At 34.0% G+C, this 17,868-nt stretch overlaps 3 protein-coding genes across 4 annotated transcripts; 1 reads left to right on the top strand and 2 right to left on the bottom strand.

Annotated features, from left to right (window-relative positions):
• Positions 1–3,467: 3,467 nt before the first annotated feature.
• LOC128397779 (meiosis regulator and mRNA stability factor 1-like) lies at positions 3,468–5,618 on the bottom strand. 2 transcript variants are annotated; one of them, XM_053358531.1, is made up of 2 exons: positions 5,478–5,618; positions 3,468–5,190 (listed from the first exon to the last, which is right to left on the bottom strand). In XM_053358531.1, exon 2 carries the CDS (start codon positions 5,042–5,044, stop codon positions 3,845–3,847), a length of 1,200 nt encoding a protein of 399 aa, XP_053214506.1. In that variant the 5' UTR covers positions 5,045–5,190; positions 5,478–5,618; the 3' UTR covers positions 3,468–3,844. The 2 variants fall into 2 exon arrangements, with proteins under 2 accessions (XP_053214506.1, XP_053214507.1); XM_053358532.1 differs by having other exon boundaries at positions 5,465–5,590.
• A 3,297-nt stretch (positions 5,619–8,915) lies between these two features.
• LOC128397774 (uncharacterized) lies at positions 8,916–16,206 on the top strand. Its single transcript, XM_053358523.1, has 2 exons — positions 8,916–9,474; positions 9,792–16,206. The coding sequence occupies exon 2, from the start codon at positions 9,996–9,998 to the stop codon at positions 15,825–15,827; it is 5,832 nt and encodes a 1,943-aa protein (XP_053214498.1). The 5' UTR covers positions 8,916–9,474; positions 9,792–9,995; the 3' UTR covers positions 15,828–16,206.
• On the bottom strand, positions 16,093–17,867 carry LOC128397778 (NDP-glycosyltransferase YjiC-like). The gene is made up of 2 exons (XM_053358530.1): positions 17,647–17,867; positions 16,093–17,561 (listed from the first exon to the last, which is right to left on the bottom strand). Exons 1-2 carry the CDS (start codon positions 17,682–17,684, stop codon positions 16,235–16,237), a joined length of 1,365 nt encoding a protein of 454 aa, XP_053214505.1. The 5' UTR covers positions 17,685–17,867; the 3' UTR covers positions 16,093–16,234.
• Position 17,868: the final 1 nt, after the last annotated feature.

Raw genomic sequence — 17,868 nt, 5'->3', positions numbered from 1 at the left:
AAAAGTGATCCAATGTAAACAAAGGGAGAAAGTAAATTGTTACCAGAGAATATGAAGATGAAGATGATGATGAGAGGAAGAGAGAGGAGGAGGAAGAGAAGGAGGAAAAAGGAAGAGAAAAAAAAGTTCTCCCATTTTTTTCTCTTCCCTTTGCCTTTCCATGATATTTGCAAGTTTATTCATGAGGCTTGATGATGAGATTGCGTGAAATTTACTGGGAATTACTGGGAAGGTGGAAACTGAAAATACGATAATAAAATGGATAAGTAAAAGGTCCAGCATTTAACATGATTGATTATCTTGATTGTCCTACAATCAGAATTGTTTTTCCAATGGTTACATTAACCTCTTCCCATGTAATGTTTGGATTATTACCTTTGTTGTACCGACACTTAAAGTCGAGGTGATGATGATGATAATCATCATGGTGGTAGACACGAAGAGGAAGTGGCGTGAAAGAAATAGGAAGACGAGGAAGAGGAAAAGCTAAAAATCTAAGGCTAAACAAAGAAAGTAACAGTTATTAAGTTCGAAGAGCAATAACCTCTAACATAAAGTTCTAACTTGTTTCTCATATTCGATATTCGATATTTTTTTCAATTCTTTTCTCCGTCACAATTAATCAATCATCTTATTAACAGGTAATCATTTTCTCCATTCCAATTGCCTTCTAATAATAATCGAAATTCACTCGTATATCAATTAACAATTAGAATTCAACATTTTCTCGTTTTCCATTTAAATCAACTTGAGACGTTTTTGGTTTTTTTTCGCTAATTAAAGTGACTATCTTTTTAATTGTTGATACATTTGATTTGGTTTACAAACAAGAGTAATTAAAATTGTTTGTTGACACGCAGAATGAAAAATGAATACAAAATGAATTGGTTTCTTTTTTAAAGAACAGTTAATAAGTCAATTTTTTTTTCATCATAATCAATTGATTTGTTTTGCTTAATTTTGTTGATTGTTTGGATTTTTTTTTCCTCGAGGTTTTTGTTGTATAATTTTGATTCATGATTTTGTTTTCTTTTGAATAGCAAATCTTGTTGATGTGTTATCTACATGGGGATTTTTGGGTGTGTGTTTGGGTTAAGTGTTAGGGTTGGTGTTTGTTTTGGTAGTAGTTTGTTTTCTTGCTTTGATTTTTAAGTAATTATTGTAAAAAGAAATGAAAAAGAGGGACAGTAAATCGTTGAACGATTACAATAATATGTATATCAAATACAATCAGAGAATGAGATTACTTGATTTAGAAAAAAAATGAGAGAGAAGGAAAAAAATCGTTGGTGATTATGATGATTCTCCGAATGGTTGAAGAGATCAGTCATGGTTTTGTGATACTTTTCTTTCTTTGCTGGATTTTCTTTCTCTTTCTCTTACTTTTTTTTTCTTTTTCTTTTTCTATCTCCATGTTGATTGGTAGTAATAAATAAAATCCGAGTGGTTAACATGGATTCCGAAAAAAGAATAAGAATAAGATTAACAAGAGAAGATGGAGAAATGGTTAAATTCAGTTGCCAGTGCAGGTTAACTTTTCAAATTCTGTGTTCAGATTACATGAAGCAATCTTATTAGCAGCTTCTGATAGAATGTTGGGAAGTGCATTTCGACGTCCAGTCCGTCCGGTTTGGATGAAGTCCTCGAAAGTTGGGCTTAGTCGATTACTCTTCGGTGATCGAGTCGAGTAAATGTGAGCTAAATGGTGTTCAGAGTCGCCTTGCATTTATCCTGACTGTCTGGAGATAGGGTTTGCCAAAAAACAAAGAAATACACAAAAAAGAGAGAAGGAGAAATGAAATGGGATAGGATAAGAAGGGAAGAAGAAAATGGAAGGAGAAGGAAATGGGTGGAGAGGAAACAAGAGAAAGAGAGAAAGAAAATAGAAAGAACAAAAAAATAATCATTAAGAATCAGTTGAAAAAAAGCCAAAATTTGGTTTATTGGCCCATGCATAGGAAAAGGAAAGTAACTGATACATGTGTAAGTCTTTCTCTGGAATTGAGATTAGAATTGTCTTCCAACAGAAAAATGACAACATTACAGGCCTTACTGAAAGAGATTACCATTAACTAGATAATCACAGACATTTAATTCAATCAATTGATTGGACAAATTAAAGCAAAAAGATGAAATAATCAAAAAAAACGATTGCAATGTTTACCTACCTTGTAGCTTGTCTTTTCGGATCAATAAATGATAAAGATGAGAAAGTGACACTGAGGGAAAAAAAGATACGTGTAAAAAAGGGTTGACACTGTTTGGCGATTGTTAATTGTACCAAAAGGGTTGACAACTAGATAGAGTTTCCAGTGGACACAATTAAATAGAAGATTATTTCTTGTGGAATTAAAATACAATAAGAATTGCAGGTTTCAGCATTAAATAAGCAACAAAAACTGAGACTCTCTGTGAATGAATAGATTTCAAAAAGAAAAGAAAAAACAAGAAGTTCGATTGTGGCTCCACCTGATGAGAAGTTACGAAGTTACTCTCTTAGTATTTTCTCTTCCTTGTTGATTTAATTATCCGAATTTAATTTAATTGCTTTGGGTGTTTATCTTCGATATTTACTATTAGCTCATCATAAATATTAAATAGATGATATTAGATGATGAGTTCTTCTATCAACTGAATCTCTTAGATGAATACTCTTTTTCCGGATGGTTTTCACTTCAAAAAAGTTTCGTTAATTTGTTAGTTTAATTGTTTTTGTTTAAATTGTTTTCTTTTTAATTGTTGTTCAAATTAAATTTATCATATCGAACTTGTTATCTATAATTATTAATTAAATTCTAAGTGAAATAGTATCAAATTGGATGGCCTTTTCATCCCTAAGGGCCAGTGCTTTTGTATCATCAAAAGTGACAAAATTTTTGAAAAAAAAAGCCAAACTTATCATTAGAATTAAATTTAATTGTGTGAATTTATTTAATTGTTTTACAAGTAACTTCTTAAACTATGTTTTCAATGATGATAATCGATGAAAAATCAAATCAACTCTGATTGTTTCCTTTCTCATGTAAACTCATTCACGATTATCCAAATTGTATCAATACAAAAGGGAGAAACTGAAAAGGGTTAATTGTTAGGATTTAAATTACATCATTAAAGAATTTAAAAATTAGTATTAAATTAATTCCATATTTGTCTTTATTAAAATAAACCTGATTGGTATTGATTGTTTACATTTCATTGGGAATTTCATATTCTCATCAAATGTTATCCATCAGCTAATGAAAAAAAAAACTTAATTGTTAATCATTGGAATATCTTTTGTTTCAATTTACCTGTTAATTAGTTTAGTTGGGTAACCAAAACAAATGGAAATCTCGTTGCCAACAACAATCAAATTGTTTCTTTTTCTCATTAACAATTTGTATCATTTTTCTGTTCCCATTCAGGAGAAACCTAATTGTTTCAATTGAGAGATTGTAACAATTAAACAAGAAAAAGGATTGATCCAATTCGGGTAATAGATGATTTTAATTGTTCGTTTTTCTTTGGTAATATTTTATATCATCAGAATCGGTGATCAATTTACAATTTCGATTTAAATTCAGTTTGTGAGTTATCGTTCTAATTTAAATATATAATCTCATTTAATAACATGAACATTCAATTTAATATTTAATTCTTTTGGATAAATATTCGTATTTCTTTTTATATAAAAAATGTTTTCTCTTTTTTCTTTAAGAAAATTATGAATGTGTAATTTTCTGACGAAATGCAAAATGGGAAGATGAAAATTGTTGTTCTCTCAATTTTTTGCTTGCTGAGAGAGAACAATTAATGTAACAAAAGATCACAGATATACTATGAGAGCAATTAATGGTTAAATCTGTTAATCGGTTAAATCAACTACTGGAATGTTCTCAGTGGTTGAAGATGATGATGGTTGATTAGGATTAGGATTAGGATTAAGATTTGGATTTGGATTTGGATTAGGATTTGGATTAGTAAGGAATTTGCCCCCTGTGAGATCAATCAGAATGGGCGATTTAATCGAAGTAGTTTGACTGTAGCAACTGACCCACCTTGACCCATTAGAATTTGAGTTTCCAGTGTTTGATGTTTTGAAATTTAATCTGAATGGATTGTTGGATGTTCTTGAGTTTCTTGAATTATCGGGAACCGAACGAGCTGAAACAAGAGGAATAAAATCTGGTGTTTCTTTCAATCTTCCAGAACGAAATTGACTATCAGGTGATTCTTTTCGACCTGAGTTTACTCTTCGAAATGACTTTGGCCTTTCACATGACTTTGATCTTTTTAATCTAGAAGAACACGTACTTCGCATTTTGATCGTAATCTCGGTAATTGGATTTACCACTAATTGAGCCTTTAAAAATGTTCCATGATATCGAATTGAGTTTAATCGTAAAACCGCTTGATGAGCCAACTCGTAACTTGGAAATCCAATGATAATTTCATCCTCATGCTCGATGGCACTTTTGTCAATACTTCCATAAGATTTGGTCATCTTATTGAGATCCAATTTAATCAATCGTATTGCCCGAGTCATTGGATATCGACTGAAAGCGACCAAACATTTGGGTCTTCCACAAGATTTGACTGGATAAATTAGACCTTCCTTATTGAGAACAAATGTATAATTAGCAGTTTCTATAAGTTTCGCTGAGAAAGAATTTTTCAAGTGGATCAAGAAAACTGTTATATTGTAAAGCTTCTTCAGTTCGCTAAGTGTTGTAGCATAATCTCCGTCCCCACTTAATAAGATAACTGCACATTCTTGTCTTTGATTTTGAACAAATTTCCTCATCAAGTCCAATATTTTGATATCAGCTGAATCTTTAGTATAATCATACGTTTGAACAACATTGACATCTTCATTGGTTAAAGGATTCCCCACATATGCAGGCAATTTGGTCACATCACAGACACAATAGAAGTAAATTTCACGAAGTTCATACAAATTAATTATCGATGAACGAATCAGGGAAACAATTGAAGCAGCTGATTGACCCTTTGGAACACCAATATTTTGAATATCCCAAAAAACGGCACACGGAGTCTTCGCCATATTAGTAAAATGATTACAATTAAATAAACAGAGAGAAATAGAATAGAAGAAAAAAAAGAGAGGGAGAAATTGATAAACTAATTAACGAAAACCATTTTTTTCGCAGCAGCGGTGTTTCCATTAACGGGTAATCAATAGACAATCAACTAGATAAGAATAAGAGAGAAAAAAAGAAAAAGAAAACACTCGATGATTGTATCTAACTAGAAGGAGATAAACACAGTAATCAACTTAAAGGCCTCAAAATGATGACCAGATGAGAAACAACAATTAAAATTAACCATTAGAAAAAAAGAGAGAAAAATATAGTAGCCATTGGGAAGAAAACATTCATGTTTAGGCCTAAAGAGAAATTGAAAATAAACGCCAACCTAAACCCTTTCTGGCTTAGAATTTTTTACCAAACAGAATAGAATTTACATTTTATAATTACCTTAGCCAATTAGCATCATCAAGTTATTATTTCGATTGTTGATTTAATTGATTAATTGCCAAGAGAAACACATAAACAAAAATTGGTAAAGAAAGTGAATGATAAACATTAACCCAAACGAGAATTTGGAATAACAAAAATAATCAATTTGCGCAAAATCGGCGCATGCGCAAAGTGTAAATTCTAAAAAATTTTATTCGAAATTTAAACGAAAAGTTATTTTTGTTATCGACCTTTAGTTTTTCGAAAAGAGTTTCAATTGTTCTTTTACATAATTAATTGTGATCTGTAGTCTAAGAAGTAGTGATTAGGATGAAAGAGTAAATATTGTCATCGGTGGAAACGGAGTGAAAACTAATCAACTAAAGTTGCTTTTTGAGATTTTTAGTTAATTTTGATTGACAATCTATAAGATTTACAATTAAGTTGATGGATAAAATTTGATTGTTTGGTTGAGGGAAGTGAATTTTATGATAATTCACTGATTAACTTGGTCGACAACCTTCATCATTGGATCTCGAGTTTGATGGCCTAGGGTTGGTTCCAGTGTTGGGGGACATTAAGGTCGAGTAAACTGATTGAACGTTACTATAAGTTTCGGACAAATCGTTAACCATCTCGTTCCAATCAATTGCATGTTCGATTCTTTGATTTCCTGATGTTCGACGATCACTTGAATATGGATTCACTTTGTATTGAGGCATTTTAAGTTCTTCGTTTACTTGACCTGAAATCAAACGGTTATAACTTAGTTCCGCACATATCATTAAATTGATTACTTGTTTCGGCGGCGATGGTTTCAGACTCGAACTAATAGTAAATTGTCTAGATTGGAAATTGTAAGTTCCAGAGAGATTAAGAGCTGATCTGGCAGCGGAAATTCCATCAAATGCACACCAAATATCATCCCCATCAAGAACTGCGAATGAGCCTCCGTAAACGATTAGATCAGCACGAATTTCATCAATTAACTTCGGTGAAAAGTATCGGTCACTTTCTATCATGACAAAGTATTTTTTCTGGAATTCTAATGAAAGAGGTTGTAACTCGAATCCACTCTGGACTTGATCAACTATTCGAGGTTTTGAATAAACCAATTCCAAGGAATTAGATTTCAATAAGAAAATACGATCAGCAATTTTCTCGAGTTTCTCTCCGAAACTGTACTCTAATCGAATGAAGTAAATTTTGAGAGGGCTACTTGGTAAGGTCTGTCGTAAGGCCTTTTCGAAGTCATTATCGCCCGTGATTAAGATGATTGTACATTTATGGTCAAAACGGTCAATGAAATTCATCATTCGAGTAACTATTTTTTCATCGGCGGCATCTTTTCCTATTGCGTTCTCATAAATAGCACCGATTGCTCGCAATTTATTAATTGTTTCCTCCTTAATTGTACGTTTATCACCGACAACATAGAAATCTCTCCTTATCAAATCATATTCTTCGATAATTTCCGATTGAATCAGATGTCCAACAATATCAGCTGATGATTTTCTTGGTATTTCAATGTTACCATAATCCCAAAAGATACCACAAGGAGTTGACATGTTTCAATTGTAGTTTTAATCGGAGGTTATTGTTGATTACTGAGCGAAAAGGTCACAGTTTAATTCTAGTTAATTGTTGTTCATCAACTACAAATGATGAAAATTAGATCAGATTTTGAGCGAAATAAGAAACTAATCAATATCAACGCGTTCATTTTGCAACTGGTGTTTGTCAATTAGGAGATGAAATAGAAAAGAGGGAAATTGAAATGGTCGTTTTTTCGTACTTGAGGTCAGTTTATACATCGTACATTAGAATATAAAATTTTCATGTTAATTGTCGGGTTAAGAAAAGATGCAAAGTGAAACCGTTTAGCAGTGACAGTTGATTGTTTTGATGTTTTTCGAGTAAATTGATTAGTGATCAACTTTGAGCACAACCTTCATTATTTGAACTCGAACCGGCAACTCGACTTGAGTTCATTGAGCTTCGGGGAAAATCGTCATCTAAGTCCGTTGAACTGGTGACTTTTTGTTTGTCCATAATCAAGGTTCCGTGTAAAGTTTTGATTAGTTTTTGTTTACTTAATTTTGCGCAAACAATTAAATTGATCACTTCAGGCGGAGGTTTCTCGATACTTGTACTAATCTCAAATGGAAAGAAATTGTAAATGTAAAGTCCTTCAAGATTAAGCGCGAATCTGGCATCGGAAATCTCATCAAATAAAGACCAAATTTTACCGTTTGAAATGATCGCATATGAACATCGATAATAAGCTAGATCATTTCGAACTTCACTGATTACCTTGGGCGGAAAATTAATGGAACAAGTTATTTTTAGGAAGATTTTACTTTGAATTCCAGGGAAAAAGCGCTCAGAACTTTGAGCACAGGCCAAACTCGAACTTGAACTCGAAGTTGCAGTTGAAGATCCATTCGAGTCTTGACTCGGCGCTAAAGCTGAATAAACAGCCTTAACTTGCTTATATGATTCGACCAAAGTATTTATACCCGAAACGAATTCGGTGAACTTAATCGAACCACCATCATCTCCATAGATCTCATCAAGTGAATCTCGTTTCATGAGGAAAACATGATCAGCAATTTCCTTGATTCTCTCACTTAAACGATCATTATAACGAATAAGATATATTTTAGTTCTCCGATTTATTTTAACCGTTCTCAATGTATTCGCAAGACTATCACGAGCCAATAAGATTATCGTAGATCCATAAGGTTGACTATTGGCAAAACTTTCGATTCGCTGTCGCATCAGTGAGTCCAAATTCACCTCTGATCCAACATCTTGGAATCGAGCACCTTGTGATATGAGCTGATCAATATTCCTCTTTGATAGATTATAAGAACCGATAACATGAAAATCTTTGATACAAAGATCATATTTATCGATTATATTTGATCGTATTCGAGTGAAAACAGAATCAGCTGATGATCCCCTCGGAACGAAAACATTTTGAATATCCCAAAAGAGACCACAAGGATTGGACATAATTAACGATCAGAATAAGACACAATCAAAGGCAAACAATTAACTACCTGATGAGAAAATACTAACAGTAAATTACCCAAGCAGCTCTGGTGTTAGTTTATTCAATGGAAGAGGGAAAATTAAACAATTAATCATCTTCTCAGAGCCAATCAATTAACACCGAAAAAAAAATTTCTCGATCTTCAATCAATTATCTTAATTTTCTGTTCGTATCATTATGAGATCTAATTTCCCAATTCATTCACAATAAAATCTCAATTTAAAAGCGCAAGTTAATCATCAGGTTGTACTATAAGTTCATTGATCAGTTTAGATTGTAAATGGAAACCTAATTGTAATTAGAGATTAATTAAAGTTCGTAAGGTCAATTGAACGGAAACTAATAGATGGCACTGAGAAGCGAAAAGTGAACAATGTTGATGATCGGTGAAAATGTTGATCAGTTTGTTTTGTGATTCCAACAAATTTCAAGTACTTTTTATCCGATTTGGTGATTAAGTGATTTGGTTAATCTTCTAATTAATCTGTTTACTTTAATTGTTGAGAGAATATAATTTGTCTACCATTTGAGAGGGCAACAATATCTTTTGTTAGAATATAAAAAAAAACAACCCAATTTGGATTCTTTAGATTTAGAGTAAAACCAAATGGGTTAACAATTGAATCTATTGTTTTTGTTTTCCTGCTTTGTTAACAATTGTTACTAATTTAATTACTCTGGACTCAATTTAATAGCTAATCAGTGACGATGAGTCAACAAATTTGTCCATTTCTAATGGTTAAAACAATTGATTCTCGCCTTCTTTGTTTGTGTTTTAATTACTCTTCAAATTTATATCAACACGTGGATGTTGTTAACTTGTTCATTTCATTTTCTTAACAGTGTTAATGTTTATCCTTCACTTTACCGATTTTCTTCATCTCCAAGACAAATTTAACCCAATCAACAATCTAAATCACAATTAGATGGTGAACAATTAATCACATAACAACCAAGGTAATTATAAACAAATGGAAATTCTATTCTCTTGAAAGGAAAAATTCTAAACCAGAAAGGGTTTGGGTTGGCGCCCATTTTCAGTTTTCTTTTTCAGGCCCAAACATGTTTCTCTTCTTGCCAATGGCTACTAATTGTCTCTCTCTGCCAATGGTTAATTTTAATTGTTGTTTCTCATTTGGTCATCGTTTTGATGACTTCAAGTTGATAACTGTTGTATTTATCTCTTTCTGGTTCATCACAATCATCGAGTGTATTTTTATATGATTAATTGATTGTTTATCTTTGTTTTCTTTTTCTCTCCTATTCTTATCTAGTTGATTCTCCATTGAAAATATTACCCGTTGTTGTTGGAAACCATAACATCCGCTGTTGGAAAATATGGTTATCGTTAATTAATTAATTTTCTACCTGATAAATTTCTCCCTCTCCTTTTTTTCCCTTCTTTCTATTCTTGATCATCTCTTTGTTTCTTTATTCAATTGCAATCAGTGCTATTGATCCTTAAATTGTTTACCAATATGGCGAAGACTCCGTGTGCCGTTTTTTGGGATATTCAAAATATTGGTGTTCCAAAGGGTCAATCAGCTGCTTCGGTTGTTTCCCTTATTCGTTCATCCATAATTAACCTTTACAATTTACGTGAGATTTACTTCTACTGTGTCTGTGATGTGACCAAATTACCTGCTCATGTCGGTAATCCGTTGACCAACAAAGATGTCAACATAATCCAAGCCTACGATTATACTAAAGATTCAGCTGATATTAAAATATTGGACTTGATGAGGAAATTTGTTGAAAATCAAGGGAGAAAAGGATGTGCAATAATTTTATTAAGCGGCGATGGTGATTATGTTGGTACACTTATCGATCTCAAGAAACTTCATAATATCTCAATTTTCTTGATTCGTTTGGAAAATTCTTTCTCAATTAAACTCGAGCAAACTGCCAATTATACATTCGTATTGTCCAAAGGTCAATTACAACCGGTACAATCTCTTGGATCACCTCAGGCTTTTGTCTCATTCAGCCGATTTCCTAAAACTCGACCGATCAATTTAATTAAATCTGATCTTAATGGTTTAACCCAACCCTATGGTAGCATTGATAAAAGTGCCATTGATCATGACGATACAGTAATCATTGGATTTCCAAGTTTGGAATTGGCACTTTTAGCTGTTAAACGGTTCAATACATCTCGATATCATGGAACTTTTTTGAAAGCAGAAATTTTATCAAATCCACCCACCGAAATTGTAAACAAGGTGAAAAATACCTGCACCCCTGTTCCTATTGTAATCCAACCAAAGCAAACAGTTAAAAAAGTGAATCCTGAACGTCAAGAATTACCTGATAGTCAAATGTTGACATTTATCAAAGTCTCTCAGTTAACTGATTTACTATCAGAAGTTGAATTAACTCATCATTTTGCAAAATTAACTATTCCATATGAAAGTAAATATGTTAAATTTCACCAATCGTCAATTTGGATCGCTTTTCCAAGCACTAATCAAGCACAAGAAGCACTAGTTAAGCTTAAATCATCTCTATTACTTGGTAAACCGATACTCGCCGCTATAACCAGCCCACCGCTTGATCTACTTAGCTCATCAGTGAGACAGGAGTTGATTCTGCCATCAGATCCTCCATCTTCACCAATTACGCCACCACAGCAACAACAATCAACCTCATCACTGTCATCATCTCATTCAGAATCACAATCAACAACAAAAATAACCTTGAAATCTGAAGGTGAACAAAGTTCAAGCTTAAATAATTCAACCGATATTCAAAGTTCAGATGACACCAGAGCAGTTCTACAAGGTTTTGATCAAGATTTTAGTTCTGGTCGAGCTCAACAAAATCACTTTATCTGTTTATCGGGATATTCTGAATCAACGTTCCAAACAAAATGGTCGCTAACTTATAAAATTTTACTTGAAACTCGAGATCATCATCCTAAAAAACTTTTCATTGAAGATCAACTTGTTTGGCTTTGGTTTACAAATGCAACTGACCATTCACAAGCTCTAAATTTGATAAACTCAGAGTTAATTAAAGATTGGCCATCCATCAAAGTCGATTCAAATTGTTCACCGAAACTCAACCTATCAGAATTGGCGTCTTCTTATTGCGAATCTAATCCTTGGTGTTTCACTTCAGATTTTGACTTGTATTTCCTTAGAGTTGATGCTAATGATGTGATGACTGATGAAATGGAAAAGATAATCAGAGAGATTGTAAATGAAACTCAAGTTGATCATAAGCTCAATTGTATTTTTATCAAAACAAAGGGAGAGTCGATTTGGGCCGCATTTCCTGATGGGATGTGTTGCCTGGATGCCGAATCTTTGATTGGAGCTCATCAACAAATCAATTCGAGCGTTAAATTAACATGGACTAATTCTTCGCCACTTGAATTGTTACAATCGATCTCACTGGAAGATCTTGTCGGAGATGCTAAACAACTTGCCGAAATTCTGGCTAAACCAATAGATAACAATATTGATCCTGATTTAGAAACGTTGGAAGGTCAAATGGAGTCAATCGCAATTGAATCATCTACTATTGATATTATCGACTCTTCATTTGAAGAGAGTGAAGTTAAAACACCAAGTACACTTTGGGAATTGCAAGGAGAGAAATATGAAGAACTAGAAGCTGAAATTCAGGGGCAACTTTGTTTTGCTCAAGGAGCAAAGGATGAAGTAGAAATTGTTTCATCACCAACTGAACTTATCGATACTTTTATCTGTCTGATGGGCTCTACGAATGCTGCTTTTCCAACTCCTTGGTCTTTATTCATCAACGTTGTAAGCAAACTGAAGACAATGGGCTTGAAAAAGGTCATTTTTTTTAATCAGATATTCTGGTGTCAATTTGATAATGAAACGGACCGGGAAAATGTGCTCGTCAAACTGAACTCGGGTCAACTTAATCTTTTACCTTTAATTCATTCATCGACAGCACCAAAAAAGCATGCAAATACATCCACTCGAGTTTCTTCATATTCCCCCTGTAATCCTTATTGTATCACTGCTGAGTTACGATTACAGTATTTCAAGCTTGTATCGTTGGACCCAATCGCTAATTTAACAACTATCGAGAACATGGTAAAAGATACTAAGAAAATTCTAGCAACTTCGAGTTCATGTATTTTCGTTAAGGCCGATCAAGATAACGCTATTTGGGCTGGTTTTCCAAGTGGACGAACTTGTGACAGAGCCATTGTATCAGTTCATAAGAGTAATACTTGGAAGATTAGAGTTGACCTTACCCACACCAAACAAGCTCCAATCCCTTTGTTACAAGGCATCCAAATCCAAGATCTAGTTGGCGAGGCGCTTAAATTAGCCCAACTTTGGGTGTCTATCAATAAACAACAAACAGCAATATTAAACTCAACAATCACAATCTCATCATCCACATCATCACTATCAACAACATCGACAATATCAACTCCATCAACACCAGAAGCGAAATCTGCTCGTTCAACTGGAGGAGCACAATTTGATAATCAAACTACTGCTCCTAAAGTAGCTACTCTGTCATCGAGTGATAATGTTTCTCGATCACCTCGAAGAGTGAGAAGACGTCGTGGTCGAGGAAAATCGTCTAGTGAGTCAACATCTACTGCGAATAGTAATGGCCGACCTAACGTCAGATCAATCACAATAAAAGCATCTAGGGTACTGACCCCGAAAGAGATTCAATTTGCTAACATTCGTAATCAATTTATCTGTTTAAATGGTACAACGAATGCAGAGATGGCAACTTACTGGTCATTGATGTATAATATTGTCGCCAAAACGATAGACAATCAAATCTACAAGGTGATCATGGAAGAGGGTGATTTTTGGTTATATTTTGAGAAAGATCATCATTGTCGAAAGGCAATCAAGATGATAAACGAAGATGCAAATTTTTGCAAATCATTCAGAATGAAAAAATCGATCTCGCCTTCCAAAAAGTTATTGGCTACAATTTCGAGCTACCACCCTGATAGTCCTTGGTGTTTTAATCGCCATTTAGGACTAAGTTATCTTAAATCATCTAATCAAATTGGTGACAATTCATCAGCTCGAAGCCTATTAGATATAGTCAAGTCAATATCCAATCAATATAAATGTATATTTGTCAAGTTTTTCGAGGGAACCATTTGGGCTGGATTCCCAAGTACAAGGACCTGCGAGAACGCTAAAAAGACACTTAATGCATTTATATCTAAATCAGATCAGATGCAATCGACTGCAACACTTTTCATTCCGATAAATTTACTGGAATCGATTGGAACTTCTGATTTACTTGGAGATGCATTAAGTTTATCACGTCAATGGTTTGAAAAGCGAAATGCACTCTCCAGTTATTCATCTCAATGTAGTGATAAAAGTGACTTGGCTCCGTCAGTTGGTTTTATCACAACTTCGATGAGTATTGAAAGTGACACTGACTCTAATTCGGTGCTTAGTGACCACTTGAATACTGATCGATATCCTTATCAACAACCATGTTCAAGTGATGGGGATGGTGGTTATCCATTTTACCCAACAACCACTTACATGGATAATAAGGTTTCCCCTTTTCTAAATGGTGGTCAAGGAGTTTTCTTAGCCGTTGGTGATATTTTCCAGCTACCAAGAAGTCGATTGATGTGGAAAAAACAAATTGTCCAAACTTTAGTTGACTTTATCGATATACCACCGAGAGCAGCTTGTCTGGACAATTCAGTTGTCCATTTTCATTACAATACCTTGGAGGAAGCTGAAAGAGCTAAAAAATTCATCGAGACAAAACTCTTTGAAGATCATTTCCAGTTCAATGGCACCATTAGTTACGATGTCCCTGCCTGTTGGTCAGTTAAGCAAAAATACTACTACAGTGTTCCTCGGACACCACCCGTCCCTCCAAAGAGACATATAACTTATATTATCATCTCACCAGTCGCAAAAAAAGATAGTCGATCTTTGAATAACACAGTGTTAGCAGCACTTCAACCGTTTTATGTTTACTTCATCCGCCATTTTGAAGACTCTCTATGGATTGGTATTGGTAATCATGAACAAGCTGAAGCAGCAATTGTTGCTTTCAAAGAGCAAAATTGTCTCAATGATAATCTAACAGTTACAATTGATAAAAAACTACCTCGAGATTTTTGGAAAATAATTCGAGGTGAAATTAAACCAAACAGTACAAATGAACCCACAAGTTCAACAACAACAATACCAACAAAAATTGAGCAAAAAACAACTAATCAGCCAAAAGAAATTCAAATTGCAACATTAAAAGTACAACCAGCTTATACTTTTGCTCCATCGGTTTCCACTTCAAAAACACCAGAAATTAATATGATCGAGATAAAAAAATCGCCAAAACTATCAACGGAGCGAGTCAAACCTTTCAACTCTCCCGTTCTTGTTTTTGCGAATGGAAAAAGTCCAACTCCGAGCGAAATTGTCCCGTTCACATTCATGTCATCGGAGTCTCCAAAATATCCGAAGCCTTCACCATCTACATCATCATCGTCCTCATCAACCTCTAGAATTGAAACTGGCTCATTATCAATTAAGCCTACGAATTCATCTAATCCATCGCCAAGTGATGTACCATTTTCCCCCACCGCAACCACCACAACTATTACACCAAAAAGTACAATTACCTCAAGTGCAAAATCAAATGATTCAAATGATTCAAATGATTCAACCAATAACCAAGCAAACATAATATCAACAATACTACAAAGCTCATCGACTTCATATCTAATTGTAACGGCTTATCCAGTAGCGGTAATGACCAAAGAAGCTGTTGATGTTATTAAAAGTAAATTGGTGAAACATGGATGTTTATTTGTCACCAAATTGCCTGATTGTATTTGCTCAGGTTTCGCTAATTCAGAGAAACGTAACAGCGCTCAAGTGGAAATCGATGGCTCCAATTACACGGACCCTTTTGGTCATAATTACACGTTTTTAACACGATTCGTTTATAAACCTCCATTGAACCTTTTATCGGCTTTGAAGACCAGCGACTTAACTTTATCATCCGCTCAACTTTCATCAATTTACTCCGAAAAGTCATCAACAGCATCTCACCCATTATCACCTTCTTACGTTCCAAACAATCAACCACAACCACAAGCACGACCAAGACCATCACCAACATCATTCAGCTATCAAACTTATTTGCCAACTTCATCTACTACAAACTATTCATATTATCAACCGCCTGGAGGTCAATCCAGACCCGTGAACAATGATTCAACTGAGCCAAACACCTCGAACGGTGGATTGAATGATTCGAGTTTCGCCAAAAAGTCAACCAAAAAAAGTAAACCAGCAAACTGTTCTCTAAGTTAATTCGTTGTTTTAATCCACCTTTTGATTAATTGTCTTTCAATTTCCTGATTAAATGTTAGGATAGCGAGAATTTAATCCAGACTAATTATCGCTGATTTAATTGTGAGAAAGCGTAATTTTCAGTTAAATTTTCAACTATTTTTTGGTATATAATATGTTATCATAATTAACTTAACCAATATGAAACTTATTCATCGTAACTATTAACAGGCTAATCAGCTAATTGTTGAAAAGATAATGTTGATTAGGTATTGATACAATAACATAAATTAAAACGATGTTTATTTTTATGATAAATTTGATAATAAATTGTGAAGAGACAAAAGCAATAGAATCAAAATCAATTGTGATTAAAGATTGTGATAAATTTTTGTATAAACTTGATCAGAATCATGGTAATAATTTAATTACTCTGGACTTTTCTTAGTAATTGCTGTTTGTTCAATTAATTCAACAATTTGTTCCCTTGATTTTGTATTTTTGATTGCGAAGGAAATTTTTTCCAATTCTGAATACAATTTTTCATCATGAACCAGTTTTTCAATTGCAGTTAACAATTGATCATCAGTGAATCTGTAGGTATCTAAACGGACTCCTAATTGTTTATCAACGATTCGCTGAGCATTATCAAGTTGATCATAAAAAAGTGGCATCACAATTAGCGGCTTACCAAAGTAAAGACTCTCGGTGAGGGTGTTGTTCCCGCCGTGGGTGATAACCAGATCACAATGAGGTAAGATCGCAATCTGATTAACATACTTTTCACCCCAACAATTATCTGGTAAATCAATTTGATCATGATAAGGACCTTTGGAGATGATAAATCGATGAGGTGATTTAGCTAATACACTAATCACTCGTCTCATTAACTCCAAATCAACTGAACCCATTGAACCAAGGGAAAAGTAAATCAAGGCACCCGGTTTATCAACCAGATTATCGGGTAACGTAAAAGGAGTCGCATCATCGGGTTCTCGGATTACAGCGTCCATACGGAAACACTTATCTGGACGTGGAGCGATATCGGTGTAATCAAGAGATTCGGGATAAACATAGACATTAAGATACGGAGATTTGAACAAATAGAGCGACTCATATTCGGTGTAAGGTTCAACTCCTGCTTCGATTAATTTGTTGTTCACTTTGTCGCGAATTGGTTTAAGTTTTTCGGCGAATAACGAGTAAAACTTATTCCATAGCTCTCGTGGACTGTCCAGTGCGAATCCTGTCCCTTCAGGTGGACAGAATCCTCTGTAAAGTGCTACTGGGCTACACGACCATAGGGACACCCAAGGAATTGATCCTTTCAATAAGCACGAAAGTCTAATGAGAAAATCAACGATAATTATATCAGGTTTAAGATCGTTAATTACTCGCTCAAGGGGTTGATCAAAGGCCAACATTGTGTCTGACCAATCGAGATAAATTTGCTTGTTTTCACTTTCAAAGTTTTCCAAAGCCTCGATTGGATCATGTCGAAAAGATTTCAGCATTTTCTCAATGAATAAAAAAGTTTTCACCGAATGTGATTTCTTTTCCTTCCCATCTTGGCCCTTTTCCGCTGTTTCCTCTTCCGGTGCTTGACCACCAACAGGTTCCATGTCCAAAGGTACAAATTGAAATCCTTTTGAACTAATCAATGGCTCCCAACCTTTGGATAAAGTGATGACTATCTCATGTCCAGCTTTTGATAAGATTCCAGCTAATCCAAGAATCGCATTAACATGACCCTGACTTTTAATTGTCACAATTAAAGGAAAGAAAATCAAAGAAAATCAAACTCAATGAGATGATCACAATTAGAAACAATTAAACTTACCCGTCCATAGCAAACAATAGGATCTTTAACTTTCCCATGATTTGATTTAATTTAGTTTTCAATCACTTTTCTAACAACAATTAACTTTAATTTTGTCTTTTGGCTTTTTATACTCAAATATCAACTTAATTGTGATCTATTAACATATAAATTGCACTTCAATTAGATATCAAAGTTCAATGTTAAGAACCAACAATTGTTATCAATATAATGATAACAATT

This window comes from Panonychus citri, unplaced genomic scaffold (assembly GCF_014898815.1).
Source record: "Panonychus citri isolate SS breed McGregor unplaced genomic scaffold, ASM1489881v1 Contig00040, whole genome shotgun sequence".
Classification (NCBI taxonomy): domain Eukaryota; kingdom Metazoa; phylum Arthropoda; class Arachnida; order Trombidiformes; family Tetranychidae; genus Panonychus; species Panonychus citri.
The sequence above is the reverse complement of the archived record's forward strand: the minus strand, read 5'-3'. Positions and strand labels throughout refer to the sequence as shown.